Source organism: Melospiza melodia, chromosome 4 (assembly GCF_035770615.1).
Source record: "Melospiza melodia melodia isolate bMelMel2 chromosome 4, bMelMel2.pri, whole genome shotgun sequence".
NCBI lineage: Eukaryota > Metazoa > Chordata > Aves > Passeriformes > Passerellidae > Melospiza > Melospiza melodia.
This window is the reverse complement of record NC_086197.1, coordinates 22,198,178-22,215,668: the sequence shown is the minus strand read 5'-3', so window position 1 is coordinate 22,215,668 and position 17,491 is coordinate 22,198,178. Positions and strand designations below refer to the sequence as shown.

The 17,491-nt window shown below is 40.5% G+C and overlaps 1 protein-coding gene across 3 annotated transcripts in view; it reads left to right on the top strand.

Moving 5' to 3' along the window:
- The window catches only part of SCUBE1 (signal peptide, CUB domain and EGF like domain containing 1), a 190,308-nt gene that overhangs the window by 158,473 nt on the left and 14,344 nt on the right, over window positions 1-17,491 (top strand). For all 3 annotated transcript variants that reach the window (XM_063154261.1, XM_063154262.1, XM_063154260.1), the window contains 6 exons: window positions 6,098-6,214; window positions 8,184-8,306; window positions 11,654-11,773; window positions 12,817-12,909; window positions 14,890-15,006; window positions 16,660-16,818. In XM_063154261.1, the coding sequence (XP_063010331.1) occupies window positions 6,098-6,214; window positions 8,184-8,306; window positions 11,654-11,773; window positions 12,817-12,909; window positions 14,890-15,006; window positions 16,660-16,818 (729 nt within the window). The remainder of the gene's footprint in view (window positions 1-6,097; window positions 6,215-8,183; window positions 8,307-11,653; window positions 11,774-12,816; window positions 12,910-14,889; window positions 15,007-16,659; window positions 16,819-17,491) is intronic.

The window sequence follows — 17,491 nt, the reverse complement described above, 5'->3', positions numbered from 1 at the left end:
AAACAATGCCTTCCCAGCATTGAATTTAAACCAGCATTTGTTGGGGAACATAGCTTGAATCATGGCTCCCTGTGGTCCAGCAACCACTCAGATTAAGATATGTGGTTTCCCTAATGTCTGTCAAATATTGTTAAAACCGGGCTGGCTCGGCCGCGAGGTGAACAACATTACATGGGTGGTATCAGCTCCCCACAGAAAGTGGAGGTGGGGGCAGGAGAAGACAGAATATAACTTTCAGCCAAAATACATACAAAAAAAGCATTAGTGTTTATTTTAAAAACATCAAGTAACACTTCTTTAGAGTTCCTATGTATGTGTGCTTAATGAATGAGAACAAGGAAAGGCTCTGTTTCTCACAGGAGCCGATAACTTGGAAGCTGAGAAAGGTGAATACAAAACTTTCTGACTAAACTTGAGTTTGGCTTGTGAGCATGGCCTGGGGTGCTCCGCACTGAGTCCACATCTGGCTTGGGGTTAAAAATAAACCAGGGCTGTGTGAGATGGACAAAACAGAGCTACATCTTGTGGGTCTTTGCACGAGGAGAATGTGGCCTTGTTAGGAGATAACCCGAGTGCCCTGAGAGTGGCTTTGCTGTGCCCACTGCACTGGGACACCTGGGCCACTGCTCCCAGCTGGGGCTCAACCCCCACCAACACCTGAATCTGAAAGCCACGGGTTCCTTGTGGTGGATATTCTCCATAGCAGCCTGGGCAGCAGTTATGAGATAGAAAAAAATCTTTGCTGCCATAATCAAGGTATACCTAAACTTACTGGGAGGATTGGACTGTATGGACTCACAGCTGTAATTGCACTTTAAAGTATTGTTGTAATATCAAAAATTACCATTTTTGACTGATCTACCAGCATTCAGGGTGTCATAAGTCACTTCTACTGATGAAGGAGTAGAGATAGATATATCCTTTTATTTTTATTGTACATTCAATTTCTTAGTAAAAAATATTTCTTTTCTGTTTTACTTATATTTGAAATAGTATATCTAAATTTAATTTATCTATTTTGCAAATATGCAGTTATCTAGTGCATACTTCACGTCTTGCCTCACCAAACGCAGACAAATCAAATGTAAGATGGGTTTTTTGCTTACAGTGTCCAGGACATTTACAGTCAGCACTCTGTTCCCCATGACTGTTATAGCTTTTGTTGACTGCCTTTGAGCCATTCCTGTCTTGTTCTCTGTAGCACAAATAGTACCACCAAATAACAGTGATCTCTCCTTACCACTTTAATTTTCAGATCAGGTGAAAAATACTCCAGGCTCAAGACTAAACTCTTTGGCAGTTATGATATACGACCTGTGTTTTGGAAGGAGGCTCCCAGTTTCATAATTTGACCTAGCTAAGTAGTGTATGTCTCAAGAAAAGCTGTTGAGATGGCCATTAATTTTCTCTAAACAATTTCTTCACTTGTTCTTAATATTAACAAAATTACATTAAGGAAAACAGAGATGGCACAATCCTCATTTTTGAAGTAGATTTTTAATGTGAAATTGGAAAGCTGGGCATTGAATTCTTCAGTTCTCTAACCACAACCCCCAAATCCCACCTCTGTGCAAGTGAGTTTTGCATATATGCATTCTGTCAGGGAGTCACAGCAGTTCCTGCATCAGTTTGCAGTTCTAAAACACCTCTAAATCCAGCAGGATTTACCAGTCTCATCTGGGTGTGTCTGGTGCTGGGCTGCTTGTTTGTAATGCTAATGGTTTTTTGGAAATGTCCTGCTTTATGCTTTGATTTCCTGATCACTGGTTCCTTCTTATTACTCAGAAATTTATTTTAGAGCAAAGACAATCAGGAGTACAGGGTACTGTGTCTGAAGGTTGGAAACAGTACAGAAAGGAGCCTTTCACTTCAGTGCTGCTGGTGGGAATCCAGCTCAGGTCCAGGCTTAGCAAAAATCACTGCTGTACGATGGCTTCTGGGTGCCCTGCGCTCTATGTCCACAAATGAGTCAGTGTCCACATCACACAAACCACAGAACAATTGGTGCTACTGTAATTGGGAGTCTAGTGGCAGCACTAGTGGAAAGGGCAGGGACTTGAATGAGCATGGAAAATGAGCTGCTTTATTCCCTGCTCCCTCAGGTCACCTTTGAGACACATCTGTTTGAGGAAACTTAGAAGAAATTCGATCTCTGGTAGCTCCCTTTTGGAGATAGAAGAATTTACTTTGCAGTGCTGACAATCTGACACCCACTAAAAATCTTTACATTCAAGAAAAATAAAGATCATTATGGGATCGTTTAACATGGGAAAGCCTGAACTGAAAAAAAAAAAAAAAATAAAAGCTACATATGATTGAAAAATCAACAATAAAATCCAAATGCTGACTTGAAATAATAGGAACCTAGCCAAACTAATATTATTGAGCATGGCCACCACAGCCAAAAATTGCTTCCCTCAAAACCCCAGGGAAATCCTGCTCTTTTATTAAACCATTGAACAATCTCTTCTAGTTGAATCCATTTTAGGGAAAAATTAAGGAGTGTTTCCTCAAACATTCTCTTTGGAGGTGAGAACATGGCTTGCTAGAAGAGATATTGGACTTTATTCAGCCTGAGATGATGCCTTGATGTCTTGGAAACAGGGACTGGAAGGACAGCTGTCAGCAGCGCTGGACACCATGAAGAGAAGTCTGGCACTGCCAGTGTGCCCATGAATCCCTGGTGGAGTCTGGAAAAGACCTTTGGAGGTCACCTGCTCCAGCCCCTGAACTTAGCACTTCCACTGGGTCTGCTGTGAAGAAGAGAGCTCTTTTCTTAGATTTTATATGTATCATTAGTGTTCCTAAAAAAAATTGGCAGGAGACTAATTGTGTGCTACCAGCAGAGAATTTGGCCCCCTAGGCCCTGTAAGCTTTGCACAGCTCAGCTGTGAAGACACCTCTTAATCTGCTGAAATGACACAGTCACCTACACTGATTGCAGTGGTGAATGTGCCATGAAATTCTGGCTAAGTAAAATTTTAAAAATGTGTTTAATGTCAGATAAGTGCATTAGCAAATCTGAAATGTTCGGAGACAGCTTGGACTGCATGTGAATTTATGCCAAATGCAACCAAAAATAGAATACAAACTTCACCTTTAAGCTGAAGTTTTCCACTGCAGTACTTCAAAATCACAAGATTTTGACTTTTTATCTCTGAACAGTCTAGAAAATAAATTTTAATAACTTTAAATCATTTTAAGAGTACTTTAGACCCAGGAAGTTAATTTATAAGTGTTTATTTTGGGGTGTGGGAGGGGGAAAATTCAGAGCAACATAATTCCTAAATGTCTGTGTGTTTGAGCGTGTACATGGCAGTGGGAGCATGACTGTAACCTGCCACATCTCTGCTTTTGCATTTTTTGACTTCTCTTAAATAGATGAGGCTACCAGATTTTGTAGAGTTGCTTGTACAAAGGAGACAGGGTTTAGATCCCCATGTTTGTTCTCTGTTCTTGTGGTAAAGCAGGATTTGAAACCCAGGGCTGGGAGGGTCAAATTCCCAGCTCTGTGGTGTCTTGTGAGATACACCTGTGTCATGAGGGTGGTGGGAAATAAGCACATCCTTTCAGGCTAAATATGGAGAGATATTGTGAAGCACCACAGATGTGTGAGGGCCAGCTTCAAAGTTCCTGGGACCCTGGGGATAGCATCATCCAGAGCACAGATTTCAGAGTTAAAAAAAAAAAAAAATAGGGGAGGATTTCAGCATCCTGTATCACACCACCAGTTTCTTGTAATGAAGAGTATGTGGTGCATATTTTTGCCTTTTCTATGACAAGTGCTGAATTCCTCAGGGGGCTGGTGATTGTGCAGAAAGCTGGCTCCCTCCCTGCCTGCCTCAGCCGGGAGCTGCGGGGCTGAGGCTCGGCCAGGGGAGCCCTTGTTCCAGCAGGATGCTGAACTCAGCAGCCCGAGTGTCTGAGAGCAGCAGCAGGAGGGGGCTGAGGGGTTTCAAGGGTGAAAAAGCTATGGAGCAGAAATGCATTTGGCCATCCTGAGTGCCTGGTACTTGGCAAGCAGTGGTCACGTCGTCAGGCAGACTGTCCTTCCACGGGCAAAGAGGGAAATGCACCCTCCTTAATGGAAGAAAAACAAGCCCTGTATGCAGCAACACACAGTTCTGCATGGGAAAGCAGTGCATAAACACTGTGGACTAAACTAGTGCAGGATAAGATCACTGTTCAGAAATATGAAATTGGTTCTGAAAAAGAGACTCCCAAGGTAAGTCAGAGGCCAGAAAATGAACTGCTTTTGTAAATCTCCCTCAATTCCATGTAGTGAACAAGGTTACACATGAATGAAACCATGATGTATGATTTGGCATCTTAAACATTAAAAATCCTTTAAACTATAGCTGCAGTGTTCATTCCCAAATGATTTTACTTTGTGTATTTATTTAGAGAAAGCTGAAACAGTTTGCCATTTACGTGAATTCAAAAGCTGCACATTTCCAAGACTATAAAAGAAACCTTAAAAAGAAATTACTTTCAGAACTCAAATGATGATATTTCAAAATGGATTAAAAATGCATTTAAAATTAAATAGATGTAAGAAAGAGAAAATCTCAGTTGTCATCTTTTTGTAACTTTATCAGAGAAAGTGATTGTGATGCACACATAAAACTGGACAGCACAGATTTCTGTTCATCATGTTTATTTCATTTTATGTTATGCATTTGCCTGAACAGTTGCTTCCTACATTGTGAATTATCTTTTGTGTGAATGTTTTGAAACATTTAAAGTTGGAGGTCATATAAAATATAGCTGTATGTGTCATTCTAAATTTGTGCATGAACTCTCACGCAGATTTGGGTTTGTGTACTCATACAGGAAATCTTAATTTTATAGTTCTGGAAGGTAAATATTTTTATTTATAATAACAGAATGAGACTTAGAATGCTTCATGAAATGTGAAAACTTTGTAAATAATACTCGAATATAGGAATTGGGTTAGAATCCCCTGAAGTATGGTGAGTTTTCAAGTGTTTTCAAACACCAACAGCTTTCCAAGCATGCACAATATGAAAGTCTAAGTTACATTTGTAATGGTGTTGTTCAGATTTTGTTCTTAAAAACTAGCTCTAGAAAGTGTGGAAATTTTCTTAGGAATGCTATTCCATTCATTTATAACTCAGGAACATTGGAGGAATGAGATTTGTTGAAATGACCACTCTCAAATAATGTCAGTGTATTCAATTTTCTGACCTGTAAGCAGAAAAATTAATTACCGAAGAGGATCTTTTAAAAAAAAAAAAACAACACCAATAAAATTAACTCCAAAGTGTTATTTTGCAGAAATTGCTGTTTAAGGTACCTTTAATTTTTCCAGCAAATTCATTCTGTCAGGGCTGCTCTCATATCAACCTCCACAGCACCTGCTCAGCAAAGCCTTTGTGCTGTCCTGCAAGCAATGTGCTCTCGGTTGCTTTTTCATAGCCTGCTGGATGGAAGAGGCTGTGTAAGCCAGGGTTTCACATTACTGAGCAGTGATAATTACAGCTGCCTGGCTTTTTTTAAGGGGAAGAGGTCATATTTTCTTGAGTTGGGTAGAATGTTGGGCTAATATTTTCAGTGCTAGGTGCAGCCTGTTCATTTCTTATGAGGGTTTCTTCTCCAGCAGTATTTTGCTTACCCTCTGCAAGTCTGTACAGTCTTGCAAGGCAGAGCAGAAGTCTGGGAGCAACTCCCTGTCCTGCTGGGCAGGATGTCAGTATATTGGTCAGTGAAAGAGGGAATTGCTTGATTCAACCTAAACCTTTTTTCCATTGTGCCACTAACTTCCCCAAAAGCTCCATACTTGCCCAGCCCTGCTGGGTCAGTATGATCAGAAGTTAAAGGTTGCCATCTAATGGGGAATGTACATAATACAACCTTCATTGGGTTTTACCAAATTATCTCTTCTTGTTCTTCTCCGTGTACCTGTATTTTCTTTACCAGGCACTAGAGGAATGAGAATGATATTTTATTCAGATTTTACATGGGATGGTAAAGGATATTCTATCAGTAACAAGGCATTGCAACCTAGTGAGAAAATCCAGTCATTCAGTGTAACCTGATTAAATCTGATTTCTTCATGCTTTTTCTATTCATTCAGATATAGATGAGTGCTCCTTTGAACGGACCTGTGACCACACCTGTATCAACTACCCTGGAAGCTTTGAGTGTCTCTGCCACAAAGGTTACACCTTGTATGGACTGACACACTGTGGAGGTTTGGAAACTGAGTTTTGCTTACGTGTGTTTGTTTGCTTTGGGAACTCTTTACAGAGACACTCATTCTTTTAGATTAAGGTTTTATAACTCAAGATGATAAAGACATAACGTTAAAATACACTTAAAATGTCATGAGCTGGCTGTGAGTAAAATTTCAGTATCTCAAATATGCTGAAGCATTCCCAAGAGAAAAGCACCAATGAAAACCAATGTCCCACCATTTTTTGATCCGAACTTCCACAGGACTGAGGTTACTCACTACTGCAGGGAGGCATCATATGATTGGCAACAATGAGAATAGGGGAAAGAAGTCAGTTTTGCAAAGTTTGCATATTTTGGCTCTGATGGCATTTGTCCTTAGCAGTCTGTGGCATAAACTGCCTCTGAAATGCATAACAGAAGGCTGTGGTGGATCTTCCATCTTCTGGGGACCTGCTTTCAACTTTTTTGGCATGACTGGAAAGAATTGGTGCTGTAATGTTTCATTATATAGGAGAGAGATATTTTTGAAGTGCAGCATTACCACAGTGACCATATTAGAGGTTCAGCTAATGTAGCAGAAACAAAGGCTGGCCCCTCACTTCTGAGGGCTGCATTCAGCTGATTTTGTAATGTCAACATGAGACACTGCTAATGGTATCTCTGCATGGCTTCTTTCTTGGGGGAAGGATGTTGGAGGTGTATGCTGGTCTCTCTTTTGTGGAGAAGTATCACATTAATTCCTGATAAGAGTAGGGGCAGACAGGAAGAGAAATGAGTCCGTCTGAGGAAGCAGTTTGGGAACAGGCCCCACTTGAAAGCAGTTGTGAAAGCAAATTCAGAGTCTGAAAGTTTTTGGGACCTGTGTTATATGAGGTGTAGAGAGACTGATCTTCAGTTTCACTGTTAATTCTTTAATTACTTAATGCACTAATTTAGGGAGAGCCTCAAAGTTTGGGGTTCTGCCTCAGTCTTTAAATAACCTTCAGCCTCAGTTCAGTTTCCGTCTTTTCAGTAAGACTGAAGAAGGACCAAAACTCTCACTGGAAATACTCAGTGCTTAACTCTTAGCAAAAACATAACTGGATCCAAACCTCCTGCTTCTTTCCATTATGAGCAGATGCAAAATCACAACTCTGAATCCAAACTTGTTCAGGCCCCAGGTTTTACCACTTAGGCCTGTCATTAGTTTTAGTCCTTGCATGCTTAATTTTGAGGTCTGCCAGTGAGCCAGAGCATCAGGAATTCTGTGTGTCTCCTGTTGATTTGGTGTCATTTCAGCTCATTAAATAAATAAATGTTCTTTCTGGTGGTGGAAAGAGAGGAGATGAGAGATTGACCTTGTTGGCACGAGTATATGAATCCTGAATGCATGGACTAAAAAAGATACACTTAATACTGGCTAAATACTTTTCTAATGTATCAAAAGTCAAAATATTTTCTGTGGAATATCAGAGATAAGTTCTTCACCGTCTTGCAAATTTTACCTTTTATTTTTATTCGAGGAGTGGAAATCTAAACTACCCTTTAACTGCTTAGTTTCTTTCAAAAGCATCATTTCCTTCTTCACCTGAACTTCTAAAAGAAACTCTGGGAATCACTGTGGAGAATTTATCTCCTTGTTTTGCTGAGGTGATGTAATCTCACAGAGGTTTATGCGATTTTTCTGTATTTTCCATTATTGTCCAGATGCTGCAGACACTTTTGAGCATGTTTTGTACCCAAGAATTTCAGTGTAACTGGTCCTGGCAAGTAAACTGTATCAAATGCATAAATCCTTGGGAGAGAAGGAGCTGTACAGTTTAAGGACAAATACAAGCAATATGCACTACAGTTGTTTGACACTGTCTGTCTTTATACATGTTTATATGGGCTCCAATGTAAAAGATGCAGTAGAAATAGGTTTCCTTATGCAACTTGTGTCCTAATGTACAGTATATGTGTATACACATGGTTAAGACTCTTCACAACTTTAAATATGTTTTCAGATATTGATGAATGCAGCATCAGCAATGGTAGCTGTGACTTTGGGTGCCTTAATACCCTGGGGAGCTATGAGTGTGTCTGCCCACCTGGAAAGAAACTGCACTGGAATAAAAAGGACTGTGTTGGTAAGTGTGGAAGTGTGACTCAGAGGTGACTGTGGTGAATGTGTTCTCCAGGAGGGTGCAAAAGCCCATGGTTTTGTTTTAGAGAGGCTGCATTTTCACAATATAGATCCCCAAATTCATTTTATAAACTCAGATACACCTGATCCTGTGGAGCTCCATGAGCTAGGATACAATTCTAGGTCGATTAGCGAATGAGCAATATGTTAGATTTTATTTATGTGGAATAGTTTTTTTAAGTTTATGAATCCATTCACAGAAATCTAAGTTGTTTATTATTATTGTTGTTGTTGTTGTTGTTATTGTAGGTATTTTATACTTTTTTCCTTAATTTGCCCTCTTCCCATCTCTGTAGTGTCAGCTATAACTCTATTTACCTCTAACACTAATTTAGTATATTCAAAATATTTAACTGTCTACAAGTAAGACATGGTAGGATATAATACCTACATTCACAGAACCACACCCCAATTTTTCGAGTTATCTCTGAAAAAGTCCTACTTCATATAAAGTACTCACACTAGCTATGTCAAAAGTATTAATCAAAATGAACACAATTCCTGAGACCAGAAAAATTTGGTACTTGCTGCTAGTGCCACTTTGTGGCAGACCTGAATTTCTGTATCCTTTTAAGAGATAGCTTGTTTTTCTAGAGTCTTTATGTGAAGCACAGCAAATCTTGATCATGGCTACAGCCAAAGTCTTTTCTGTGAGATTTTAATTCTGGGTTTTTTGGGGTTTTTTTTTGGTTTTTTTTGTTTTTTTTTTTTTAATGAGAATGGCATACCTGGGGTTTTTGATGGCCACATTTTTGAGACACAAATAACTTCTCATAGGCACATGATGAGATGGGATGATACCTAACACCTAATTGGGAGCAAGGCAGAAAAAGAAAAAGGGGGATCTCCCTTCAGGGAATCTCTGCCCATACTGAGAGAAAGCACTGCTTAATCTGGAGCAGAGAGTACTGCACTGGCCTCGTGTGATCATGCAATTGTGGCATTTTTTCACATGGGTACAGCAGTATAAAAAGCACTTTATAACCAAGGTGGGGTGGGAGGTGAGAGCCTCAAGCTGAATTCTAGCCTTTGCCTCTATGTTCTTCCCAAGCACAATTAAGTCCTTCACTTTCCTGCCTACCTGACTATTACCTTCCCTGCTATGTACAGAACTAAGCATTGTGACAGCAAGAAATAGCTCACTGTGGTTTTTAGTTATCCACTAGGTCTCCCTTGCCATATACCAGTTATTCCTCTGGAAAGGATTTTGTAAGTTAGTAGCTGGGACTAAAATTTTTGGAGGTCTGCTATGAAGTTAGACTACTTGTGCTATATTCCCTCTCAGCCTACTAAGAATGTTGCTATATTGAAAATATTGTCCTGCTTGTAAATTTCTCCTCATTATTTATAATGCTCAGCTGGAAGATGGAAATAGAACACCCTTGTCTCTTGATACACACTCTAGTAGTTGGTGACTTCAGTGAGGCTTAAAATGAGCATCATCTCCCTGCTGATCACCTGCCTTTATTACCAACATTTTTGAGAGGAAACTATATTCTAAATTGTTACAAAAGCATGATAAAAAGTGGAAGAATTATATTTAGTGATCCTGAAACCATGTGATTTGGAGACATTTGCAGTAACAAAACCCTCTTTTGCTCAGCAGTGGCACTTCGTGTTTTGTTGCCTCTTCATTCCAAGGAAATAGTTTCCTTAAAGATATCACCAGAGCAACATAGAAGACTTAGGAGAGAGATAAGTGAAGGATGATTATTCCCATATCTGAGATGTGAACATCAGTCATGTTTATAGGAGTTGTATATATTTATATTTAATGACCAGTGAGGCCAGGAATACAAACCAGCTGGAGGCTGCTGGGACTCTTCCTCTGCACTCAAGCCAAGTCAGGCAACACTCATTCCAGCTACTGCTTTGGAACTGCTTGTTTCATGATGACTTTCCTGGGCTTTTGCCAAGCCCTGGTAGACCCAAACCAGTCTAGCTGCTCTGGTGTCAGAAGCAACCCGTGCCTCAGTGTGGTCTGCTGGCAAGCTGACAGATAGGAAAAAAGACATTTACAGTACTACAGTCAGCAGTGAGAAAAACAAATGTCAGCCAAACCTGTCTTGTAAGGTGAGCAGGTTTGGAAGAAGTAGCAAGAAACAGAGAAAAATCATGTACCTGAAACAGCATTTCTATGGGGCTGAAGCAAGAACTGCCCCACAGCCACCTGGCTGAGATTTAAGTAGCTGCTTGAAGAGGTGCCCAGCTGCACTTGGTCAGCAGACAGTGAAGAGGGGAACCCTCTGGGGAAAGGAGGGAATCAGTGAGGCTTCCTCCCTGTAGGAAGTAATGGCATGTGCCAGCTGCAGCCAAGAATGAGCCTTGTCATTTGTGAGGGAAAAGATGCATTTAAGTAACACTTCAATCCAAAGGAGAGGCAAATTAAAATAAATGGAGGTTTATGGTTATCGGTGTCATTCCCTCTTCTCAGGGTGAAACACAGAGACTGCTCCAACAATTAACAACAACTTCATGTGTCTTCAGCTGAAACACAAGCACTGCCTTACCCAAGTGTGAAGAGTCACTTGTGAGACCTTCATGGTGCTCTGTCTTTTTCCTGGCATGAAGCCAAGAGGAGGAGCTGGATTTTTCCTTCACATGAGCTGCAGTGTGCCTCATGCTGTAGGCACTGATGAGAAATGGCTCTGTGATCTCTGTGTTTGGCACAGGGTCCCTTCTAGCATTTTTGGGGGCATTTCAGCAGTGTCTGAAAGGGCCAGCAGAACTATCCATCTCCATCCTAGCATCTGCTGCCTCATCTCCGCCTGGCTGGGAAGTTTTCTAGCTCCAGAAGCTAGAGCATGGACTTAAAGTTAAAAAGTCAGTGGGAGTTACAGAATTAAAAATATAATTTTAGTGGTCACCTAAGTAAACAGACCACTGTGCACAGTGTGTAGTTGGTCTGTCAAATCAGAGAGCTGTGCCTCCAAATCAGAGAAAGGACCTCTCAGGTGATTAGTGTTACCTATTGCTTCTGAGATCAAGATGAGCACACAGAATTGTGCTCATAGAGCACAAAGATCCCAACATGGAGGATAGGAGAGAAAGGCTGATGTAGAGTTTAGGTCTAAAAATGTGAAGGGAGTCTCATTTTCAAGTACGAGCTCAACATCCCAATCCAAATGCTCTCCCTTATGAGATATATGCTTATGTCAGAAACAGTTGTATCTGTCATTATGGTTTTTGCCACTTCCTGCCTTTTCTCACCATTGTATCCAAGTGTGCACACAAGGTGCTGGGTTGGGCAGTGTCCAATTGTTTTACATTTCTTTATTTTTTTCTCCTCAGAGATGGTGAAATGTCTCCCAAATGCCAAACCAGCTCCCAAGGCTCAGCTAGTATGCAGTAAGACAGGAGGCATAGAGAGCTGCTTCCTGTCTTGCCCATCCAATACCCTTTTTGTTCCAGGTTTGTGCAAATTATTTGTCCTCTTCATCTAGGATGTGACTTGTTGACTTTTCTCTCTTAATGCATTCACGATTCTTGCATTCATTTTTTGTTATGGACAACAGTAAATGAGCAAAACCTCATTATAAATTAAATCAAGAAGAGCTGATTGTCAACTCCACATGAGAAGTTTGTTCCTTCATTGTTTAATTTGAGACGTCAGTTGAGAGGGTGGGAAAATTCTAACAAAAAGCTTGTATTAAAAAATAACAGGAATTCACTGAAATCAACTGTTCATTTTTGCCTTCCCTTTTGCCACAGCAATTCAATATATAACAATTTTTTTCTGCACCATCCTCGTTAACATGGACACATCTCTCAGTCCAGCTGAGTATTATTTATAAAAAATTGGGCATTTCATTCCCCTCCCTCTTTTTTTGTTTTTTACCATTTGCTACTGGTAGTTTTCATCTTCACAGTTTTGCAGGGAAGAAGGAGGGGATTGCTACTCCTTTTTCATAGATCTGGCACAGGATTACTTTTGGGTGTCTACCTTTCATGTTTAGCCTTGGCATTATATGCAGTTGAGCTAACATTTCATTCACATTTTATTTCCAGTTTAGGAGATATTAGTGGAACTGTGCATTTCTCTAATTGTAAGCACCAAGACAGAGTTTTATCTCTGTAATATGTAAACACTGTTATGGTTCTAAGCACGCCATTTCTGTTTCTGCCAATAAGTTCTGTTGGAGCCTGAAGCTAAAATTATTATGAAAATACATGGTTTATTTTTTAAATTACAGGGAAGCAGAAGGACTTTGCCATGGACAAACGCAAAATATTTTTTACTTGTGCACACCTAACCTTGTGCCAAATCACTTATGAAGTGTATCGTTCGAGTGCTGGAAGCAACAAACCTTGCCGTCAACACTGTGAAGTGTTGAAGCTTTTTGGCAAAGTATTTCAGCCACTTAAAATATCTCGTTGTTTAGCAGCTCTGAGAAGCTGAAGCCCTGAGTTTGGTGAGGCTGTTGCCCATGTGCTGACTGTGTTCTGTCCCCCAGACTCGGAGAACAGCTACACGCTGAGCTGCGGCGTCCCCGTGCAGCACGGCAAGGCACAGCCCCGGCGCAACTCCACCCTGCCCAGCTGCTCAGGTGGGTCTGCCCTGCTGCTCCCTTGCCCTGGGCCCCAGAGGGAGGGCATGGACCTCGGGCATTGCAGGACATCAGGCTCATTCCTAGGTAAGGCAAGGGTTAAGGTGTTGCCCAGTAACAGAAGGAAAAGCCTTGCCCCAGAGTTGAAGCGGTGTAAGATAAAAAAGTAATTCTTGCAATAAAGTGGGAAGGTAAAAAAGTAATTCTTCAATGAAAGCTTTCAGGTGCACAAAATATGGCTCTGTACACACGTGGTACAGGATTTCTGTAATTCTGTAAGGTTAATTAATTAGGATATCTGGCTGGGACATCCAATAGGAAATTAGTTACCCCTGTAACCCACACGTGGGTCAGCCCCCTTGGGACTTCTTTGCTCTCTTCTCTTGTTATGTCTCTTAAGTTCTGGTAGAAAATAAGATGTCCTTGTCAGGAATTCTCTTCTTAAGAATAAGGCTAAACAGAATTCCAAGTATGTATTAGTAGGGTTAGCTTATTGTTCTAAAATCTAAGAGAAAAGGTAGGAAAAATACCAGGAGTTATATAACCATGTATTAATGGTCTACAAAGCTACAAATATATTGAAAATTTATCAAAAGCAAAAATCTTGAGGCATCAAAGGTAGCCAATGTTCCCTTCTGCACACACTCCTTTTCTGCAGCCTTTCCTTGAGGGTGGGGTGTGTGGAGCTGCAGCATTCTGTTGGTGGGTCAGGGTGGGAGTGCTGCAGGTTTGAGACATGTTCAGTAAGGACTAATATTTAGAATTATTTGCTTTCCATAGTCTAGCAAGGCAATAGTGAGCATATCAAAATTGGACTTTTTCCCAGGCTAGGGAGTGAGCCAGAGGGACCCAGCAGTAGCACAAGGGTGGGTTCCAGCCCTCCCCTGCAACGCCCTTCCACAGGAGCACAGCCTCTCCTACTGCAAGGGTAAAAGGTTAACCCTGCATAAAAAGGTTGTGAGACTTCTGTGAGAAAACACTGCAATTCATGCCTCTTTTTCTCAAAAATGGCTGGGCTGTTTTTGCAGAGACATTTCAAATGTTTATGAAAGCTGATAGCAAAAAAAAAAAAAAAAGAAATACCCACAAAAACTTGAAGCCTGGCAAAATTAGAAACAGCTGAAACTACATCCACCTGTAGGAAGTGTCAGCTCACCTTACACATACCAGCTGTACTTCTCTTCCATTTTCCAGTTCTCCAAGTATTTCTTATATATCTGGGATGTGCTGGGAGGTACAGTGCTGTGGAGTGACACAGCCTGGCAGCAGATGTGCCTGCTTGTGGCACAGGATCAGGCCACCTCTAAAGTCCTGCCTCAGCAAAGCCCTACCAAGGAAAAAGGGACCCACACTGTGGCATCACCTGGGACCACCCTCCACCTTCTGCAGGGCCAGCAGGCATCCCAAAGCAGCTGGCTTTTTTACTCCAGGGACTTTGTGAGGAAATCAGCCAGCAGCTCCATTTTCTACTCATTGCATGACTGCATAGCAGCCCTTAAAACAAGACTGTGAAAGCTGCCTTGGGTTTAAAACTGAGGGATAAAGCTTGCAAGCCTCAGACTGCAATAGAGGCAGCTCCTTTGGATGGTTTTCAATTGCCAGCAACTCCACTAAATTAACCTTACTGGCACTGGCAGGAGCAGAGCTACAAGTAACATGGGAATTCACAGACAGAGAGCCCAGAAAAAAAAATAAAGGTAGGAATTAATCTTTCTCATAGTAAAAGACAAATTGACCCAAAATCTGAGATGTGCAGAGCAAGCGTGGTACTAGCACATTCGTTGACCTGGTTGGGCCCAAGGGTAGGTACTCTCTTGAAAATTGAACGTGTGGAAATGGACCCCCTTGTACAAGCTGTGTAATTCTTGGGCTGCCTCTTTTCTAAGTCACAAGAAAGCTTTTGAGACTGTTTTTAAAAATAAGATCCAGATCTCGTTTCATTTCTGTTGCAATGGTAGCTTTTTTACTTTACATCAACAGACTCCCTAGCCCCTCCAATCAAGCAGAAAGCTCGTTTTAAAATCAAAGATGCAAAATGCCATTTACGGCCTCGCAGTAAAGAAAAAACCAAAGATTCTGGGAAGCAGGCTGTTTCAGGTAGGTGGTTTCTTCCAGCATGCAAACAGCACTTTAATCTTTTTGTTTGTTTGCTTTCTTGTTCATTTTCATGTTTTGTTTTCATGCTGCAGATAGGGAAAAAATCAATGGTTTACCTATTTGGTCTGAATTTAAGTTAAGGCCAAGGTTCCCACTGTGGCTGAACAGTGACTTGGGTTTGGATCTTGGGTGCTGAAAATCTCACCAGTTGCTTTGAAAAATCTTTGTTCAAAAGTACATGAGTTGGGAATGAAGCTGATCCTTTTTCTGGCCTTGTAATGGCACAAATACCCTGAGACAAAAAGCTGTGACTAATGCAAAGTTATGTGAAACCATGTCAGTTTGGTTTGGTTTGGTTTGGTTTTCCCAAATGAGGTTTTTAAAAGAAAAGAAAAGCTATTATTTGTTTGGTTTATGCTGCATTACTAACCTATTGTAGCACCAAAGACAACCCCTAAGAAGGAAGGTTATTATGAAAATCTGATGTTTCACAGCCTTAGATCTTTTGTTATGAAAGAGTGAGTAGTTATGATGTTAGAAAAAATATTTATAAGATTTAGGTGTCATTAACAAAAATGTGGTATTAAAAAAGTCAAATTGCTACTTACTTAGCAGCTTACTCCAAACATCTACTGGTGATGCATTCTTTGTTATGAATTTGTCTTACCACCACTTTCACTAGCAAGTGAGAAATCTTACTTGAGCCCTGAACAGAGAAGAGTAAAAATACCTATTTTTTTTAAAAGTGAATAGTTTAAAGATTTTATTTTTAAAATTTAGATCCATATTTAATCTTTACCCTGCAATCTACACTTTTGTATCTCTCATTTTAGAACTATTGACTTGAGTCTTAGTCATCAAGATGCTTACCTTGTGAATAAGATGTGATCATCAGACTCATTTTTAAAGTCATAGAAGTCGAATTTTTTGGTCCATACAATCACTATGGGAATGTGTTTCTTGGATGGATCTCCTTGTCCTTTGCTTGCTTTGCTTTGTGTTTGTTATGTCATCTGAACCTCTGAGTCTAACAATAGGATTACATAGTGTAACCACACCCTTGGAATGAAATCCTTCTGGTGTCTTGATTGCTACTAACTTCTCTGTCTCCCCCTGACCTGGAAGGTTCATCACTTGTGGCAAATTACAATTCTTGCTCAGATAAAACCTTCCAATACATGTTCATAACCTCACAATCAAAGCCTTTCAAAGCCTTTGCTATCTGATGACTGTCACTTCTGAAAGAGATGGAATGCCCACTGATAGAGTAGCAGGCCTGACATTCTCATAGATTTATGAAATTGACTCCCTTGCTTTGTTCAGCCATCAAATATAGTTTATAGTATTTGCTGATTTAAAATAATTTCTATAAAGAGCTTTCTAATCCTTATGCAGAAAAGGGCTGGGCAGTTTTAGGCATTGGAGGCACCACTGTGCAGCTGATCATCACCAGGCTGTGCTTTTGCCTTCTGCATTCATAGAAAAATGAGCAATCCCAGCACTGCCCAGAGAAGGAGGTGTCTCACAAGACACAGGAAATGTTATGAAGCCTGTCACTGCCTCCATGATAACCCAGTGAGATATCACTTGTTAGCCTGTCACGTGCTACTTTGCCGCTTGATTTCTTCCCTGTGTTTCTTCTCTCGTGCAAAGGAGGACAGTTCCCATGCACAGACAACTGCCAGGTGACCTTTGTGAACCTCAAGTGCGATTCCTCCAAGAAAAAACGCCGAGGCCGCAAGTCGCCATCAAAAGAAGTGTCCCATATCACTGCAGAGTTTGAAGTGGAGATGAAGTCTGAAGAAGTCTCAGGTTTGTGAGGGATTGGTCTGTGGAGAGAAATCAGAATTTAGTTCCTCAGGGTGTTATTAAAATGTCTTTGATGTTATTTCATCAAGCTGCCATGAACACCTTTTAGCACAACACCTTCTTCAACAACCTCTCCAAACTCAAAGTTTCAGAGCTTTAATTGAAAAGAGCCAGGGATGAAATTAAGCCAAAGGAACAAAAACTGAACCTGCATCAAAATTCCTTCAAGGCCTTGAGTTAAGACATGTGCTTTAATCCAGTGTGATTTCTTTAAACAGCAGAAGTGCTAATCGATGTACAGAGAACATAAAGATTAGGTAGAAGTTCTGCAAAAATGATGATAAAAATATCCTCCAAAATATAAGTTACTGAACATTTACTCTGTGAAGCAGAGAGTTTTATCACATAGTTGAAAAATTCATTTTTCTTACCAAACTTTGGAATAAAAGTAATTTCTTCAAGTTATAAATGAGATGGAATATTATGTTCTAAATTCCAGCCAAAGAAAATGTGGACTGAATCCTATAAAGATGTCAGTCCTCAAAGGCAGATTTCTTAACCTTGAGGAGCACCTCATTAGCCAAGTGATTCAAACAGCAGTTGTGCCTGAAAGCACCTTTCTTTTTGTCACTAACACAAAGGTGTTTTGGTCAGGGAAGTGGCAGGAGTTCCTAAT